The sequence below is a fragment of the Salvelinus namaycush genome, chromosome 31, assembly GCF_016432855.1.
Source record: "Salvelinus namaycush isolate Seneca chromosome 31, SaNama_1.0, whole genome shotgun sequence".
In the NCBI taxonomy this organism is placed as follows: domain Eukaryota; kingdom Metazoa; phylum Chordata; class Actinopteri; order Salmoniformes; family Salmonidae; genus Salvelinus; species Salvelinus namaycush.
Window position 1 is genome coordinate 45245435 of NC_052337.1, and position 19766 is coordinate 45265200.

At 44.3% G+C, this 19766-nt stretch overlaps 1 protein-coding gene across 1 annotated transcript in view; it reads right to left on the bottom strand.

The window, feature by feature from the left end:
• Positions 1-251: 251 nt before the first annotated feature.
• The window catches only part of LOC120025639 (CBP80/20-dependent translation initiation factor-like), a 138781-nt gene continuing 119266 nt past the window's right edge, over positions 252-19766 (bottom strand). Inside the window, exons 13-14 of the mRNA XM_038970184.1 lie at positions 5442-5495; positions 252-4539 (exon numbers count right to left, since the gene is read on the bottom strand). Of these exons, the coding sequence (XP_038826112.1) occupies positions 4321-4539; positions 5442-5495 (273 nt within the window). The 3' untranslated portion in view covers positions 252-4320. The remainder of the gene's footprint in view (positions 4540-5441; positions 5496-19766) is intronic.

The window sequence follows — 19766 nt, forward strand, 5'->3', positions numbered from 1 at the left end:
TTATCTATTCTTGCCTATTGATGTTCGTTTTTGTATGTGCAGGGCTCATGTTCAAGATACTTTTGGCTCAATATGACTTTCCTGTTCAAATTAAAGATAAATAAACACTATTCTAAAGATACACATTTTTACATGAAGACACCTTCATATATTGAACATGTTGTGAGATGAATTATCAATGTGTGCATTTTGTTCCTCATCGCCATAAGAGCCGAGAGGAACCGTCCATAATAAATCACAATTCGCACACATAGCTATACAAATCTTTAATGCATATTTACCAGAAATCATTCGAAAATGGAGGAGACGCGAGCAGTAACATTTCACATGCCCCTTAACGTTCCCAGTATGTTTGATGCCCTCTCCCCTATATCAGAAGTAGACTACCCTCGTCTCACCACCCTTTCCTCTCCTCCCTCACATCCCCAGACAGTGATTGATGTGGACGGACGCTGAAGGACAACCTGCCTGTGTTCCAGGGGCGAGCTCAGAGACCCAGGCCCCTGGGGGAGTGAACCCAGGCTCAGTGAGCCCTCCTGGGGGTAGACACCGCAGGCTAGCCACGGGCTTGGGTCAGGGCCTAACAAAGGCAACACAATGGGCCAAGGACATCCAGTCATACAACTAGTCAGACACACAGAATATAGTATAATGGCTATAGGTAATACTCCATTTTTAAAGTACGCAAAACCTTTTAACAGAGATGACATTAGTATGTAGTATGATTCATATAGGAGAGTCCAAGTGTGTACTGGGGCGGCATGTAGCCTAGTGTTTAGAGCGTTGGGCCAGTAACCGAAAGGTTGCTGGATCGAATCCCCGAGCTAACAAGGTAAAAATCTGTCGTTCTGCACCCGAACAAGGCGGTTAACCCACTGTTCCCCAGAGGGCCGTCACTGTAAATAAGAATTTGTTCTTAACTTGCCTAGTTAAATATTGTTACAAATATTCTGTGTCTGAAGAATGAGAGCTCATTGTGAGCATAGCGACATGTGACAGAGCATATATCGAGAGGAAACAGAGCTCTTCTCAGGTATTACGTCCTTACTTACTCTGAAGAAGATTGTGTTCGAGTCAAAGCAGTGCAACACAAGACAAGACATCCCCCAGACATACGAGATGGTTTCTCTCGGAATAAAGAGGCTTTAGCGGCTGAATGGTGGCGTGAAGGGGGAGACGTTCTCAGGATATGGGAAAATAAAATTGTCCAGACAGTGAGAACGTTTAGCGGTTGCGTCAATACAGGCGCCTAATATTTCAGGCAGCGAAAAACCGTAGTACAACACCCACATTTTTTACACCTCTTCAGTTAGTCAATTTAAAAAAAAATTGCTTAATAAAAAATTAAATTGATGACCCACAACTTCCACAAATTCTACAGCTCATTATCTGTGCACCATCTGTCTGGTAGTCTCGCCTCGCTGGGGTTTACAACGCCGTGATGATGCTATACCATATACCTCCCAATGTCAATGAGATGCAAATGGAGGGTGCGTCGCATTCAATAGTAGGGCGAGTCATGTGACCTAAAGGTCTAAGGTCAGAGGGCGCCGGGAGGCCCAGTGTCACAGACGAGGAGAGTCGCTCCTTTGCATATGGAATCGCCCAATAGCATTATATACAATCTAACATTATACCACACTTACCAGGCAAGTGATCATCGGAATCACAATTTGAGTCACTGAAAATCAAAACCCATTGTATTTGATCAAACTGAAATGAAATTCACCTTATAGGCAGGTGCATACCTAGACAGATGGGTTTGTATATACAGGTAATTGCCAAAATAATTGAAACCCTTGAGTAAATGAGATAATGTTTATTGAAAGCAGGTTTTTCCACACAGGTGTGGTTCCTGAGTTAATTAACATCCCATCATGCTTAGGGTCATGTATAAAAATGCTGCGCAGGCCATTATTTGGGCTACCATGGCTATGCCCCCATAGGACGACAATGCCCCCATCCACAGGGCACGACCGGTCACTGAATGCTTCATGCTCGTCAAACCAATGTAAACCGGACGCCGTGGCCGTCTCCGTCACCAGATCTCAAACCAAACCGAAGCTGTTCTGGTTCACGGTAGCGCTATTGTTGGTGTTTCCTTTATTTTGGCAGTTATCCGTATCTCCAAATTGTTTTAAAATACCCTATTGTTTTGGATGTGTGTCTAGCTTAAAAGATTTGAATTCTTGAAGCAAAAAAAAAAAGAAAAGCCCAGAGATTCAGTTCAATAGGAAATCAGAAGCAAGTAACACTAGTAGTACTAGGACTGACTGCCCCAGAAAGAGCAGTTCCTTCAACGTGAGCTGAGGCCATAGTAAGAACACATGGAAAGGCCACTTCCTATCCACACAACCACAACCCTATAGCTAATCATCATACCAGTCATTCCTTTCAAATCAGGAAAGGGAAGTGAACAAGTGCACACTTTGGATTGATAAATGGGACGTAGCCCTTGTCTCTCTTTGCCCCATGTCCTCCTAGAGCTTGCTTCGTTGTCTTAAATACGGGTATATTCTGTATATTCGATTACATTTAATTGGATTACATAATGATGTTGATATTGTCAATATTGTTGTACGCACATTTGCAGAAGCCAGAGTAATGCGAATCACATACTAGCTAACTACATTGTCAAATACATATATCTTTTTTTATCATCTGTAAAATTAAACAGATTTTTTCTCTCTCTCAAAAGCAAATACTTCATCATCACACAGATAAAGAGTTGCAAAATGTCCAACACTGCAAAATGGCTGCTTGAACAGAAGAACATTTGAAGAAGCGATTTGTATCAGGCTCGTTTTTTCTTGTTGTTGTTGCAGGGAATAATAAAAAAATAAAATAAAAATCACCTCACTAAATTCGGTCACTTGGCAAGCACTCTCCACCTCTCTTGGCCTCGTCTTTCAAAACAGCAAGGACACAACTCTATAAATGTAGTTATAGTTCACAAGGCCACTAGTCTGACTGACTTCTTCAAATCCATAATTTCTTTGATTCTTCCTTCTGGCTAAACCTTCCCCTTTCTAGTCAACCAACCCCTCAAATCTATAGTCTTTGTAATGCTAGTATTGATCCATACCACCGTTAAAAAGTATTTTCTTCTTTTATCTTTTTGACTTTTAAAACAAGTAATCACCTTAAAACGGTGCAAAACAAATCAAACCTGTGCAATACATCTACACTAAAATATTCCATTATCATACATATTTACAGTACATGATTTAAAAGAAATAATACAACAATAATAGTAACAATAATATCATATAATTAATAACAAAGGTAACAAAAGCATGGACAGAGAAAATTAAACCCCTCTGAAAATGACAATGACAACAAAAGCCGCGGTCCCTAGAAAAAGCCTCCCCCCAGTCCCCAATCCCTAGCCCCCCACGGCAGCCCCACTGGCCCCCAGGACAAACCCACTGCCCCCTTCAGTCAGCGGCCTGGCTGGGTTAGGGTTAGCCTGGGTTGGAGGATGGGTTGGCCTTGGCTGGAGTGTAGATGGGACTGGGAGGGTGTCTGCAGCCAGCCCACTGAGGCGCCAGAAGCCATCTGCTACCCAGCCAGCAATCCAGAGTGCGCCAGCCAGTGTCTCAGCCACACAAAGCGCCTCTGGGGAGTGGGGGGGGGGGGACAAAGGCAGGCCTTACTGGAACCTAGCCCTGCAGTCTGCCCATTTGACCTGGCCCAGTGGAGGGAGGTCTGGGGAGGGGACAACCCAGACGGAGGCTTGCCTGCCTCCTCTCTCATCTCCCCCAGTCAGCCACATAGGCCCTGGGGTGGAAGGGCCTGGAACAGAGAGGAGGAGGAGGAGAGATAGATAAAGGAGAAAGACGGAGAAAGGAGGAAGGGTGGTTGGCACATGAACACAAAAGAGAAAGAGATCTCCCTGGACCCCCCTGCTTCTTCTCTTTTTAACCTCTGAGGAGAGACTGTTCACCAAGGACAGGCGGCTGCTGTTCCAACCCCCCCCCCCACATCATGCCGTCTCTTTGTCCTCCACCCATCTCAGTGACCAGGCACGCCCCCACAGTCGAATGTGTGCAGGCTGCATGGCCAGTGGCCAGTCTCTTCTGTCTGTGTGCGTGGTGTAGTGTTGGTCTTGTTTTTGCATGGATTTCAGGTCTGTCTGTATGTGTCGTCAGTCCCATCTCCTTATACCTAAACGCATTTGCAGTCTGGTATGGGGCCAACCAATTATGTTCTGCGACTCTGTACGGTCCCATGTCTAGTCCAACCCCATGCATCTCAGCCATCAACCCAGCTCAGGCCTCCATGTGTCTGACCTGTGGGACAGGTCCTGGGTCTGGGGGGCTAGGCAGTGGTGAGCTTCTGGATGGTCCTGTTGTAGTACTGTGTGGTGAGGTCCTCCAGAGGGGTCCAGTGGTTGGCGTGCAGCTCGATGACCTCCATGAGCAAGGAGCGAGTTAGCTGGGACTCGGCTGGACACAGCATCTTGTCCCTGGCCGCGGCCAGGAGCTCTGTCATCATCCCTGGAAGCTGCTCCTCCAGGAGACGACCAGTGGACTGCAGCTGGAGAAGGAGGATAGGAGGGAGGAGGAGAGGGAGAGGAAAAGAGGAGAGGTGACTTGGCGTTGTAGTCGGGGGTTATGTCTAGCTGTCTGAATATTAAGAAGGCTAGTCTGAGAGACGGGTCGTGGCTGGCTGACTAAAGAGTGGGGGTGTCTGTCTGAGATGTGGCATGCTCATTAACAGATGTCGGTCTCAGAAGGATGGAGTCCCATTATAGGAACCTTGGCCTGTCTGTCTGTCTGATATTCCCAATTTCCCATACAATTCAAGGTGAAAATTATAGCAGTTACTGACTAGTTCCACTATAGCTATGGCAGTCTTTTTAAAGCTACCTTTATTTAACTAAGCAAGTCAGTTTAGAACAAATTCTTAGAATGCCGGCCTACCGGGGAACAGTGGGTTAACTGCCTTGTTCAGGGGCAGATCGACATATTTTTTTACCTTGTCAGCTCGGTGATTCGATCTAGCGACCTTTCGGTTACTGGCCCAATGCTCTAAACACTTGGCTACCTGCCGCCCCACCTTGCCTGCCATATCACTCTCTCTTTCCCCCCCTTGGACAGAGCTCTTAGCTAGCCCTCTTTTCTCCAGCCCAGCTCCAGTCTACAGGCTGGGACTCAGGGAGTTTCAGACTCCGTTCTTAGCCTCTACACTACCTCACAGTCACTCTATAATTCATGATGAGACAGAAGACTCCAATACATCCAGAGAGAGAAAACGGCCTCACTACACACACACTCTCCTACTATGGCTTGACTTATATGTGCATTCAAAACAAAATCCATCACACATACCACAACAATTCATTATTCATAAATGACTGTGTGCAGCTGTAGAAGGCATCAGTAAAGATGAAGGACCGTATTGACATCCAGTAGTAGGGTTAAAGTAAAAGTACATACCTCCATAGAGTAACAGAGGACCGCGTCCTCCTTCACCTCTGGAGACTCCAGCAGCTGTAAGAGACAGACGGAGAACAGAGAGGAGCAGAAGGTGAGATGATGGCACAGAGATGATGAGAGGATGGCTCTATAGAGATGATACTTTATTCATGGACTTCATTATTTTCTATATATGGCTGGCTCAAAGTAACACAGCTCCACAGAGAGCGAGACAGACGGACATGCTTTGAGTACAGCAAACATTAGGAACGCCTTCCTAATATTGAGTTGCGTCCCCCCTTTTGCCCTCAGAACAGCCTCAATTAGTCGAGCACGGACAATACAAGATCTTGAAAGTGTTCCACAGGGATGCTGGCCCATGTTGACGCCAATGCGTCATAAAGAGAGAGAGAGCGAGACAGCCAGAGAGAGAGCGAGACAGCCAGAGAGAGAGCGAGACAGCCAGAGAGAGAGAGCGAGACAGCCAGAGAGAGAGCGAGACAGCCAGAGAGAGAGAGCGAGACAGCCAGAGAGAGAGATGAGAAAGCTCGGCTCACTAAACATCCAGCTCAGTGTGTGTATGTCCAGCTCAGTCCAAACAGAACATAGATGAACAGAACATAGACGAGCAGAACAGGGCTGTACACTCAGTCAGGTCCAAACACCATAAGGATCTATTGCCGAGCTATCTGAGGCTGTGCGACTGTGTTGGCAGGTCTTTATTGGGTGCGTAACTACAAACAATTAGATCATATGGACCAGAGAGAGGAGAGCAGAGCAGGATCTGTCCGCCTTTGTTCTGAGACTGTCAGAGAACAAATTACATTTGGTGACTCTGCTGCAAAAAAATACTTTCAGAACACACAAGTAGGCATGCATGCGCGCGCACACACCTCATGAGCTAGTTTCGCTTCATCACAGGGAAATAATGGTGCACGGTGGTGCTTATAGTGCTTAAGAAGAAGTGAGTTAAGTAAACACATTCCTACCCTGAAATACTGAGCTATTTCCCACACACTGTAAGTGTCCCAAATGGCACTATTCCCCTAATAGTACACCACTTCAGAAAGTATTCAGACCCCTTAACTTGTAACTACGTTACAGCCTTATTCTAAAACGGATTAACTCGTTTCCCCCCCACCAATTTACCCACAATGACAAAGCAAAAACAGGTTTATTGAAATTTTTGCAAATCTATTAAAAATAAAAAACAAATCTCATTTACATACTGTAAGTATTTTAGATGCTTTACTCAGTACCTTGTTGAAGCACCTTTGGCAGCAATTACAGCCTCAAGTCTTCTTGTATATGACACTACAAGCTTGGGACACCTGCATTTGGGGAGTTTCTCCCATTCTTCTCTGGAGATCCTCTTAAGCTCTGTCAGGTTGGATGGGGAGCGTCGCTGCACGGCTATTTTCAGGTCTCTACAGAGATGTTCGATCGGGTTCAAGCACGGGCTCTGGCTGGGCCACTCAAGTACATTCAGAGACTTGTCCAGGAAGCCACTCCTGCATTGCTTGGGCTGTATGCTTAGCGTCGTTGTCCTGTTGGCAAGTGCACCTTCGCCCCAGTTGGAGGTTCTGAAGGAGCAGGTTTTCATCAAGGATCTCTCTGTACTTTGCTCCGTTCATCTTTCCCTCGATCCTAACTAGTCTCCCAGTCCGTCCCGCTGAAAAACGTGCGAGGTTTCCTGCAGACGTGACGCTTGGCATTCAGGCCAAAGAGTTCCATCCCAAGGATGATCAATGGAAACAGGATGTACCCAAGTTCAATTTCGAGTCTCATAGCAAAGGATCTGCATACTTATGTAAAATCGGTTTATTTTACATTTTTAATACATTTGAAAACATTTCCAAAAATCAGTTTGCGCTTCGATGAGATAATTTGTATCTATTTAATCAATTTTAGAATAAGGCTGTAACGTAACAAAAAATGTGGGAAAAGTCAAGTGGTCTCAATATTTCACGAGTGCACTGTAAAGGGAATAGGGCGCCATTTGGGATGCACCCACTGAACCAACTAAGAGTGGTTTAACAGCTTAATGCACCAACCACTCCAATCGATGGCCAGCCCTCACAGAGACGTTGACCTTTCACCTATGGGGGAATTGTGTGTGCGGGAGCCGAGAAGCTGGGTCCCGGGATAACTGCTTTCCTAACCAGCCAGTTTGGACAAACAAAAAATATTCCACATGGAAAAGGAACATCCTTCATGTGTCGTGCATGAAAAGTAGTAGAAGGGGAGAAGTGCTATGTTGTGGTGGTGGCTGGTGGGGAAACCACCAAGGAGGATGAAGGGATTTTGGAACTGTGATGGAAAAAAACAGGGTCAGAGGAGCTACTTTGTGTCCCGAGGACTTCCATTTTTGTAAACACATCCAAATGTATACATTAAATTATGCCCATGGCCCTACAAATTAACTCCTGTAACTTGGTGGTGTGCTTAAGCCATACTCAAAGCCTTGCACTAGCTAGCTCGGCCTTACGAAACTAAAGTCGGCAGGAGAAGTAGCTTTGCGCAAACTATGTATTATAACAAACACACATTAAGCCCTATTGGTAGAGATTCCTGTGGAGGCGGTAGATGGGTAGCCTGGTGCTAACTTTGGTGTGTCTCTCAGGGTCGCCCCCTGGGGGCAGTGTGGGGATGTGAAAGCTGTGTCTCCTAGCTTGGCTCTGAGGGAATTACCTGACTGACTGCCTGCTATCAGATGGTCCTCCGAGCCTCATCCGTCCACACTGCTGCACAGTACAGCACAGCGACCGCTAAGCTAACGCTCCCTGAGCTCCTGCACGAGTCCTCCCGTGCTTCTCAAATGGCACCCTATTCCCTATATAGTGCACTACTTTTGACCAGAGTCCTACACTGTCCCAGAGCAGCCAGTCACACTGCCTCGCTGAAGGGCGTCAAGACCTCACCGGGCGGGCTGAGGATGGGGACATCACGTCTCCTGAGGGTATGGGGTCAGGTCCCACAGAGGTGAGGGGATGCAGAAAAGAGGCCAGCGAGAGAAGAAATAACCACAATGTGCTACTTTCTACTTCCCTCAAGATGAAGCTGTGAGGAGTGGAGTCGGGAGGGGGGGGAACTGTGACGTTATCTAGCTAGTTATCTGGGCTGGTTGTCTTTGTAGGAACAGACGGAATGGTGTCTGCAACTGGGACAAAAGGCTGGATTGATGGAAAGACCACCGCGGATGAGAAACCTAGGCAGTCTGTGTAGGTTGTCTCTCTCAGTGATACATATTTGCACCGACTGAGAGAATATTGTTCAGGCAGAATGAACACTGTCTGACGAAGACTGAAACAGATTATAATGAGGTCCCTAGTTTACAGCCCGTCTGTGTGTATACAGCTCCCCTAAGGAGTGTGTGCGTGTGGGTGTCTCTCTCCCTCTGTTTTCTTACACACGGAGGGATAAAGCATAAACGGGGGGTTGGGGTGGACATGTGCATAGAAAATGAGTTAAAGCAAAACATATATATATATTTTTTTGCTAAACTGGCAAGACAACCGAATGCGGCGGCGGCAGCAGACAGACTAGAGAGGGGGGCATCAAACGCTAACCCCTGCTGTTCAGTAAACACACTATGCTACAGTACAGTGGCGGGAGAGAGGCGGTTTTCATCCTCTGTCTGCTGTCAGCACACACACCAATGGCACCATAAACACTGTTCATAGGAGGCCAGAGCAGCCTGATGGGTGTCATTATGCGCAACAGTGTGCGTGTTTGTGTGTGTGTGTGTGTGTGTGTCCGTTAGCCTGAATAAGTGCGTGACTGTGTCGTGTGTGTGAACGGTCTCATATCTAGCCTGAATGACACGCAGACGATCCTATACAGTAGTACAAACATCAACGCTTTGAAAAGCAAGGCCAATGTTCTTTTTCTATAGGAAAGATGAATCGTTCGGTCACAGTAAAGGACGTCGCGATAGGTGAACATCTACAGAGCATAATGATGTATTGTGCACAAAAACAAACATTACTCGCTCTAACTGTGAAGAACATACAGTACCAGTCAGACATTTGGACACACCTACTCATTCATGGGTTATCCTTTATTTATTCAATGTAGAAAATAGTAAAAAGACATCAAAACTATGAAATAAAGCATAAGGAATCATGTAGTAACCAAACAAATCCAAATATATTTTTTATTTGAGATTCTTCAAAGTAGCCACCCTTTGCCTTGACGACAGCATTGCACACTCGGCAATCTCTCAACCAGCTTCACTTGGAATGCTTTTCCAACAGTCTTGAAGGAGTTCCCACATATGCTGAGCACTTGGCTGCTTTTCCTTCACTCTGCGATCCAACTCATCCCTTTTGGGTTGAGGTCAGGTGATTGTGGAGGCCAGGTCATCTGATGCAACACTCCATCACTCTCCTTCTTGGTAAAATAGCTCTTACACAGCCTGGAGGTGTGTTGGGTCATTGTCCTGTTGAAAAACAAATGATAGTCCCACTAAGCGCAAACCAGATGGGATGACGTATTGCTGACGAATGCTGTAGTAGCCATGTTGGTTAAATGTGCCTTGAATTCTAAATTAATCACTGACAGTGACACCAGCAAAGCACCCACACACCTCCTCCTCCATGCTTCACGGTGGGATCCACAGATGTGGAGATCATCTGTTCACCTACTCTGCGTCTCACAAAGACACGGCGGTTGGAACCAAAAATCTCAAATTTGGACTCCAGACCAAAGGACAGATTTCCACTGGTCTAACGTCCATTGCTCGTGTTTCTTGGCCCAAACAAGTCTCTTCTTCTTATTGGTGTCCTTTAGTAGTGGTTTCTTTGCAGCAAAATCGACCATGAAGGCCTGATTCACACAGTCTAATCTGAACAGTCTGCTACTTGAACTCTGTGAAGCATTTATTTGGGATGCAATTTCTGAGGCTGGTAACTCTAATGAACTTATCCTCCGCAGCAGAGGTAACTCTGGGTTTTCCATTCCTGTGGTGGTCCTCATGAGAGCCAGTTTCATCATAGCGCTTGATGGTTTTGCAACTGCACTTGAAGAAACATTCAAAGTTCCTTAAAGTAATGATGGACTGTCATATCTCTTTGCTTACTTGAGCTGTTCTTGCCATAATATGGACTTGTGGGCTATATATGGGCTATCTTCTATATACCATCCCTACCTTATCAAAAGACAACTGATTGGCTCAAATGCATTAAGGAAATAAATTCAACAAATCAACTTTTAATAAGGCACAATTGTAAATTGAAATGCATTCCAGGTGACTAACTCATGAAGCTGGTTGAGAGAATGCCAAGAGTGTGCAACGCTGTTATCAAGGCAAATGGTGGCTACTTTGAAGAATCTCAAATATAAAATATATTTTGATTTGTTTAACACTTTTTTGGTTACTACATGATTCCATATGTGTAATTTCATAGTTTTGATGTCTTCACTATTATTCTACAATGTAGAAAAGAGTAAAAAAATTAAATAAAATAGGTGTCCAATCTTTTGACTGGTACTGTAAATAAATATCTTTACTACCTGTAGCCTATACCAACTTCAATTCAACAAGTGTAACAAATCATATCCGCAAATCCATTTTCCCACATGTTAAAACATTATTCTCTAGACTTGTACAACATAAATACATGAACTAGCTGTATACCATTTACCAACTCAAACAATTCATAAATTTGCAACTTCATCTCCTTCCACCCTCCTCTACCAAGAAAAGCAGAGTTGTTTGCCTGTGCCATGACATCACAAAAATAGCTTGTTCCCAACTCAGGGGACGTTCTGGCTGTGTGCATCTGGTCTCCTCTCGGTCGTATCCATTAGGGCACACTGTAGCAAAAACTTTTGCAACGGAACATTTAAAAAAAAATCTGTTGTCTTCCGTTTGGTGCCTTTTGAACTCAACCTTGCTCTGTCTGGGGGTATCTACTGAGAGGACTAGCAGACTAGAGCCTGTGTGACTATGTTCGTCTGTCTGTGTGTGTGTGACCTGTGTGTGTGTCTGCATGCGAGCGCATGTTTGTGTGTGAGCGGGGCCGACAGTGAGACAAGCAGCTCTTTGTGAGGAGGGGGCCCTTCCAGAGAGAGAGGGATGATCAAAGAGACCAGGGAAAGGCCCTGGACACTGTCTGGGTCTGGCTGGGAGTTAAAATGGCTGACAAGCCACAATAATTACCCTATCCCCGCCATGTGAAACTAAACTGGGGCTGCCTCTGAAATGGCACCCTATTCCTTTTATAGTGTATAACTTTGGAGCAGGGCCCATAAGGGCTCTGGTCAAAAGCACTGCAAGACATATCCCTACCCAGGAAACCAACCAACGACACCAGCCTGACACCAGCACAGAGCTTTCAACTCGATGACTATTTCATACACTGGGTAAAACAGAGCACACTTAAAAGGACTAAAATGTTGAGAGGTTGTGGGGTTTAATTAATAGATTTTGGACCAAATAGTAGGGAAAGAAATTTAATAAATGGTGCAATTTGAACAAGAGCTCTTTTGTTGGCCGTTTTTCCCCTACATGTTGTAATAGGGCTAGAGGTCCATAAAACATTGGATCTTCTCATTGTCTCTAACCAAAGCCTTTCCCTACTGTATATTCTGTTAGGGCCAACAGTATTCTGAATACAGCCGTTCCACTGTGGGAGTTACTGATGGAGTTGGACATTTCCATCTAGGAGGTTAAGGGGGAGATGGGAGCTTTAACACTGGTCTCTCTCACACATCACACCAATTAAAAGGACAAGGAGCAGGCAGGGCAGGAGAGCAGGCCTAGGAGTACACAGCTGCACTACTAAGCCCACGGATGAGGCTAGCTATTCAGAACCCACCACCAGCTCAACTTAGACTGCCTGGCTGGGGCCTACATACTGTACGTAACAAAGGCTCGAGTTTCCACTACAGCTACTAATAAGTCAAATAGAAACACCTGGTGTATTTGTGGATTGATTAACGTTACTAAAATGAAGCGGTGCTAACAGGTTTCTTAGAACGCTGCGGCGAAAACAACGCTAAGCTATAATCAAAAGATGTATTACACTTTCTAGATTCTAAAGTAACTGAGTAACTGCACTACGATGGTTACATGCCATTCCAGTTTTTGTCTATCTGTCAGCAGACGTCACCTGCTGAAGAGCGCGCGTGCGTGTTCACTATGTTCGTGTGCAAGACGGCTGCTAGGAAGAATTACTGGTGATCTGTGGTAATTACTGAAGACTTCGGAGTAGTCTCAGCAGTAGGACCGGGACTAGGAAATTATTCCTAGACTGAGCATTGGGACTGGGGATATAAGCTGAGACATGGCCATAATGACATACCTGGAGACCTGGTAGACCGACGGTTGCCAAGCTCTAACGTTACTTACACTGCATTTAGCGCCACATGTGCAGGTGATCACCAGAACCCCCAACCACTCCTTTCCACATTCTCCCATTCCCACTTCCTTTCCTATGAATACTGAAAACTCCCAGATGTCCACAGACTTTCTGCTCGGGAATCCTGTGTGACATCTTTTAAAGGTATCGTCACTCACTGACCTGTGACCTCTATGCTCATTGGTGGTGTTTTTCTTAGCTCTGTGGTCCCAAACACATCAGTCAAAAGAAACGAGGCTAAACATTTTCAGGACTTTAGAAATTGTGGTTGGGCGAGGCAGTTCCACCTTAAAGTGATTCTCGACGGCCATTCATTCTCACCCTGTCATTCGTCCCAGGATTAACATACACTCAGCTCCAAAATGATTGGCACCCTTGATAAAGATGAGCAAAGAAGACTGTATAAAATAAATACAAATCCTGAGCTACAGTATATTGTATGCTTTTATAGTAATACAACTGCACCGGTGTGCGTGGCCAAAGAACTCTATTTTCATGTCATCTGACCATAGCACTGGTTCCAATCCAAGTGCCAATGCCGTTTAGCAAACCACGGGCAATGGTCAGATGACATGAAAATAGAGCTCTTTGGCTTCATAAAACGGAAGTATATGCAGTACCTCATACCGACGGTAAAATATGGTGGTGGATTTTTTTTGTATTTGTATTTATTATGGATCCCCATTAGCTGCTGCCGAAGCAGCAGTTACTCTACCTGGGGTCCAGCAAAATTAAGGCAGTTTATACCATTTTAAAACATTCACAGATTTCACAGCACACTGTGTGCCCTCAGGCCCCTACTCCACCACTACCACATATCTACAGTACTAAATCCATGGGTATGTATAGTGCGTATGTTATCGTATGTTATCGTTTGTCTGTGTGTGTGTGTGTGTGCCAATGGTTGTGTTGCTTCACAGTCCCCGCTGTTCCATAAGGTGTTTAGTGATCTGTTTTTTAAATCTAATTTCACTGCTTGCGTCAGTTACTTGATGTGGAATGTAATCACGGCTGTATGTAGCACTGTGTGCCTCCCATAGTCTGTCCTGGACTTGGGGACTGTGAAGAGACCTCTTGTGGCATGTCTTGTGTGCCAGTGGTTTAGACAGACAGCTCAGTGCATTCAACATGTCAATATGAAGTCAATCCACTTTCAGCCAGGAGAGATTGACATGCATGTTATTAATATTAGCTCTCTGTGTTATTGGGCTAGTTTGCTTCCACTGGTCCTGGGGCCCTTGTTAAGGTCAACGGCATCCTGAACTTTACCAAGTACCAGGACATTTTAGCCAAAAGCCTGGTTGCCTCTGCCAGGAGGCTGAAATTGGGCTGCAAGTGGATCTTCTAGCAATAACCCCAAGCACACACACAAATCCACATAGAAATTGTAAATTTACCACAAAATAAAACATTTTCAATGGCCATCTCAGTCTCCAGATGTTAACCCCATTGAAAACCTGTGGTTTGAATTGAAGAAGGCAGCCAATGAGGGCAGACTAAGGACATCAAGGATCTGGAAAGAATCTGTACGGAGGAATGGTCTAAGATCCCTCCCAATGTGTTCTCCAATCTCATAAAACATTTGTGACCGGATTCAGGAAAGTGGGCATTTGAAGCTAGTTCCTATTTCACAGTAAGGCCGCTTGAATTTAAAAAAAAGTATATTTCTTTGTCCAGAAATGCCTTCTTGAACATGTGAACTTTCATGTGCCTTAATAAAAAACTGGTATGTGATCTTAAATTACAAGCCTAGTTGAGCCAAGGAGAAAGCACTCCACTATATAGAGAATAGGACAGGATCCTCCCTGGCTTGCCCTGATAAAGAGCAATAGCTGTTTTGTCGGCAATAACGTAGGCTATCAACGTGAGTCCTGATTGGTCTGTCATGTCACAGGCTTCTGTCTATAACAGACTGGTGCCTTCCCTGGTGAATGCATTTGGATAGTATTCAGACCCAATTAACTTTTGCACATTTTGTTACATTCTGTTACGTTAAAGCCTTATTCTAAAATGGATTAAATCGTTTTTCCCCCCTTCATCAATCTACACACAACACCCCATAATGACAAAGCTAAAACAAGTTTTTTAGAAACACATTTACAAAGTAAGTATTCAGATCCTTTACTCAGTACTTTGTTGAAGCACCTTTGGCAGCGATTACAGTCTCAAGTCTTCTTGGGTATGACGCTACAAGCTTGGCACACCTGTATTTGGGAAGTTTCTCCCATTCTAATCTGCAGATCCTCTCAAGCTCTGTCAGTTTGGAAGGGGAGAGTCGCTACACAGCTACTTTCAGGTCGATGAGGTTCAAGTCTGGGCTCGGGCTGGGCCACTCAAGGACATTCAGAGACTTGTCCTGAAGCCACTACTGCGTTGTCTTGGCTGTGTGCTTAGGGTCGTTGTCCTGTTGGAAGGTGAACCTTCGCCCCAGTCTGAGGTCCTGAGCATTCTGGAACAGGTTTTCATCAAGAATCTCTCTGTACTTTGCTCCGTTAATCTTTCCCTCGATCCTGACTAGTCTCGAAGTCCCTGCTGCTGAAAACCATCCCCACAGCATGATGCTGCCACCACCATGCTCATGGTCAGAGTCCTTTAGATGACTTTTGGCAAACTCCAGGCGGGATGTCATGTGCCTTTTACTGAGGAGTGGCTTCCATCTGGCCACTCTACCATAAAGGCCTGATTTGGTGGAGTGCTGCAGAGATGGCTGTCCTTCTGGAAGGTTCTCCCACCTCCACAGAGGAACTCTGGAGCTCTGTCAGAGTGACCATCAGGTTCTTGGTCATCTCCCTTCTCCCCCGATTGCTCAGTTTGGCAGAGCGGCCAGTTCTAGGAAGAGTCTTGGTGGTTCCAAACTTCTTCCATTTAAGAATGATGGAGGCCACTGTGTTCTTGGGGACCTTCAATGCTGCAGAATGTTTTTGGTACCCTTCCCCAGATCTGTGTCTCGACACAATCCTGTCTCTGAGCTCTACGGACAATTCCTTCGACCTCATGGTTTGGTTTTTGCTATGACATGCACTGTCAACTGTGGGACCTTATATAGACAGGTGTGTGCCTTTCCAAATCATGTCCAAACAATTGCATTTGCCACAGGTGGACTCCAATCAAGTTGTAGAAACATCAAGGATGATCAATGGAAACAGGATGCATGAGCTAAAGTTCGAGTCTCATAACAAATGATCTGAATACTTATGTAAATAAGGTATCTTTTTTATTTTCATAAATTAAAAAAATGTCTAAAAACCTGTTTTCGCTTTGTCATTATGGTGTAAGGCTGTAAGGTAATAAAATGTGGAAAAAGTCAAGTGGTGTGTATACTTTCCGAATGCACTGTACATAATGTTTGCCCTCGCATATTTTTGGGACGATATAGCTACGGACAACTGCAAAAGTGTTGCTACGGCTCTCAACAACATTTCTGCCCTGAATTTAGCTGGTGCCCATGACCTTGTTTAGCTAGCTAAACAAAGGAGAAAAAAAGAGACCCAATTCACAAAGAGACCAGTTCACATGTGAAATCCTAAAGAGATGGGTGGTGCGAAGACCTAAGAGGGCGTGAACAATGCTCAATAGGCATACACAAAGAAGAGCTCTCGAACTAGTGTTAGAACCTCAAGGGGCGTTTTCAGGAGCCTTTTCTCAAAAGTGGGGTTACAAGTTTATCAACTTTTAAAGCAGAATAACATTCCCCAACTACAGTGTATGATATACAATTTTGAAGCTCTGAGTCTGTACTTTTATAAAATGTAAAAAGCCCAGATAGAGCTGGCTGGGCACATTTTTAGAAAAAGGCTCAGTGGCGTTATCCTAGCAAGGGGAGGGTGCTGCAGTATTGAAAACAGGGGTGCCAATAATTTTGACCCCCATCTTTTTTAGATTTATTGTTTTACTTGTTAAACAAAATCTCTTTCTCTGAGCAATTGTATAAGTAATAAAATAATAAAATTGTAAAAAAAAGATTGGGGCATACAATACATACCCAGTATTTGTACTATTTATTTGTCTTCTTTGCTCATTTTTAAATCGAGGGTGCCAATCATTTTGGACCTGACTGTACATCCATACAGTCTAGTACCTACCTATACACCTGTCATGTAACTACAGTCCATTCAGATACACATTCAACACACCTGTAATTATCGAAACCTGTTCTACCAGACAGCGGAGAACATGTAGGCTACGTCACACTTGGCTGGCATGTGGAGGGAGCATAGCCGGTGAAAGCCATGTAAATAATGTCTAATATCTGACTTCCGTAAGCTACCAGTGACTACAGCTGCAGCCTGAAGTGGTGCTCTAAAGGCGTCCGCATGCTTCCCATCCGAAACAGTTCGGAACAGTTTGTGCATATGATGACATTTTGTGAAGTTTCTGTTGTTTTGGCCTTTGGCAAGGTATTTTTGGGCTGTCCGTGCACACTAAATGTTTTCGAGGCATGCCGAAGTCTTCGCCACCTTCATTGGTGATTGGTCACCAGGAGGGATTCTTCAATGACGTGTTTGTTGTCATTCAAGGACAGACAACTCGTTTCATGCACATTTTTCACTTGCAAAATACTGCACCAAACATATTAGATGTAAAATTGCACGACTAAGATCTCCTCTGCAAAAACACCAAAATGTATGACATTTCTTGAGTTGTCTTATATTAATTCGGACTATTTTGAGGAAGTGTATACTGGCTACAGTGTCTCAAGATGGACAAACAGTACTATTGCCGCTTTTTCTCATTTTTCAAGCGAAGGTCTTTTAACCCATAAGTCTAAGCCGGGGGAGGGGGCTCTACTACGCTATATGGAATTGTTTTATGAAGGTCATACCAAGTATCATTTAGCTATTTGATTTTGAATTAAAACCTCTTGAAGTACCTTTTTTTTCTCTCTCCAATTATATGATGACAAATTATTTTTGGCCTTACTGCTATTAGCATATAGAAATGCATTGAATAACATATTCACTACATGGAACAACAGATAGTCCCCCCGCAAAAAAATTGTTCTGAAGTGTCTTGTCCTATATCTGAGAAATTAAGAAATATCAGGAAACATTTTTTATATATATTTTTTTTTACATGTATTTAACCCATTATTTTGGGAACTAAAGTGTCCATATATACTTTAATAAAACATGTAACTGGTACTGGGGGACCTAGAGTCCTAGAGCAAAACAGAGAGTCAGTTAAGAGCACATTCTTATTTAAAATGACGGCCTAGGAACAGTGGGTTAACTGCCTTGTCTGTTCGGGGAGTCGATCTAGCAACCTAACGAGTTCCGGTCCCAAAGCTCTAACCACTAGACTGCCTGCCGCGCCTTGGAGGACGCAGTAGATTGAGATGCGTCCAATGCAAAAAAAATAATACTGTATCTCTAGTTTAAACTGACAGATTTTTTAAATGGGGATTTTTGTATTATACTAACTAGATTTTCACAAGATCGCGGACATCGACCGTAGGTGGTTAAGGGTGTATGCGATCACACTCGTTTGGTTCGGCAGCCAAACTGAAGCACGCGGAAGCCTTAACGCTATACCCTCAGTGGGAAGCATGTTGGGACATGGAGCCCAGACCTAAATTGGGTACTCTCCTCAGCTGTGTCCTAAATGGCACCCTATTCCCTATATAGTGCCCTCCTTTTAAACAGGGCCCATGCCAGCCATTGTGACCTCTCACCTATATCTCCGATACTGAGCTCTTGCAGTAGCATCTCAGTGGTTGATGAAATACCTAACCCTGAGATAAGGATTTCTGCTGACTGCTTTAGCGTTAACTGCCATGACTCAGAGTTAGTCATTTACATGATCTGAGAGGATGATTGCTCTGTGTATTCGCAAACAATGTATATATACACAGTAGTATACAGTACACAATATACAGTTGAAGTCAGAAGTTTACATACACTTAGGTTGGAGTCATTAAAACTCATTTTTCAACCACTCCACAAATTTCTGGTTAACAATCTAGAGTTTTGGCAAGTCTGTTAGGACATCTACTTTGTGCATGACACAAGTCATTTTTACAACAATTGTTTACAGATTATTTAATTTATAATTCACTGTATCACATTTCCAGTGGGTCAGAAGTTTACATACACTAAGTTGACTGTGCCTTTAAACAGCTTGGAAAATTCCAGAAAATGATGTCATGGCTTTAGAAGCTTCTGATAAACTAATTGACACAATTTGAGTCAATTGGATGTGTACCTGTGGATGTATTTCAAGGCCTACCTTCAAACTCATTGCCTGTTTGCTTGACATCATGGGAAAATCAAAAGAAATCAGCCAAGACCTCAGAAAAAACATTGTAGACCTCCACAAGTCTGGTTCATCCTTGGGAGCAATTTCCAAACACCTGAAGGTACCACGTTCATCTGTACAAACAATAGTACGCAAGTATAAACACCATGGGACCACGCAGCCGTCCTACCGCTCAGGAAGGAGACGCGTTCTGTCTCTTAGAGATGAACGTACTTTGGTGCGAAAAGTGCAAATCAATCCCAGAACAACAGCAAAGGACCTTGTGAAGATGCTGGAGGAAACAGGTACAAAAGTATCTATATCCACAGTAAAACGAGTCATATATCGACATAACCTGAAAGGCCGCTCAGCAAGGAAGAAGTCACTTCTCCAAAACCGCCATAAAAAAGCCAGACTACGGTTTGCAACTGCACATGGGGACAAAGATGAAACAAAAATAATACTGTTCGGCCATAATGACCATCGTTATGTTTGGAGGAAAAAGGGGGATGCTTGCAAGCCGAAGAACACCATCCCAACCGTGAAGCACGAGGGTGGCAACATCATGTTGTGGGGGTGCTTTGCTGCAGGAGGGACTGGTGCACTTCACAAAATAGATGGCATCATGAGGAAGGGAAATGTGGATATATTTAAGCAACATCTCAAGACATCAGTCAGGAAGTTGAAGCTTGGTCGCAAATGGGTCTTCCAAATGGACAATGCCCCCAAGCATACTTCCAAAGTTGTG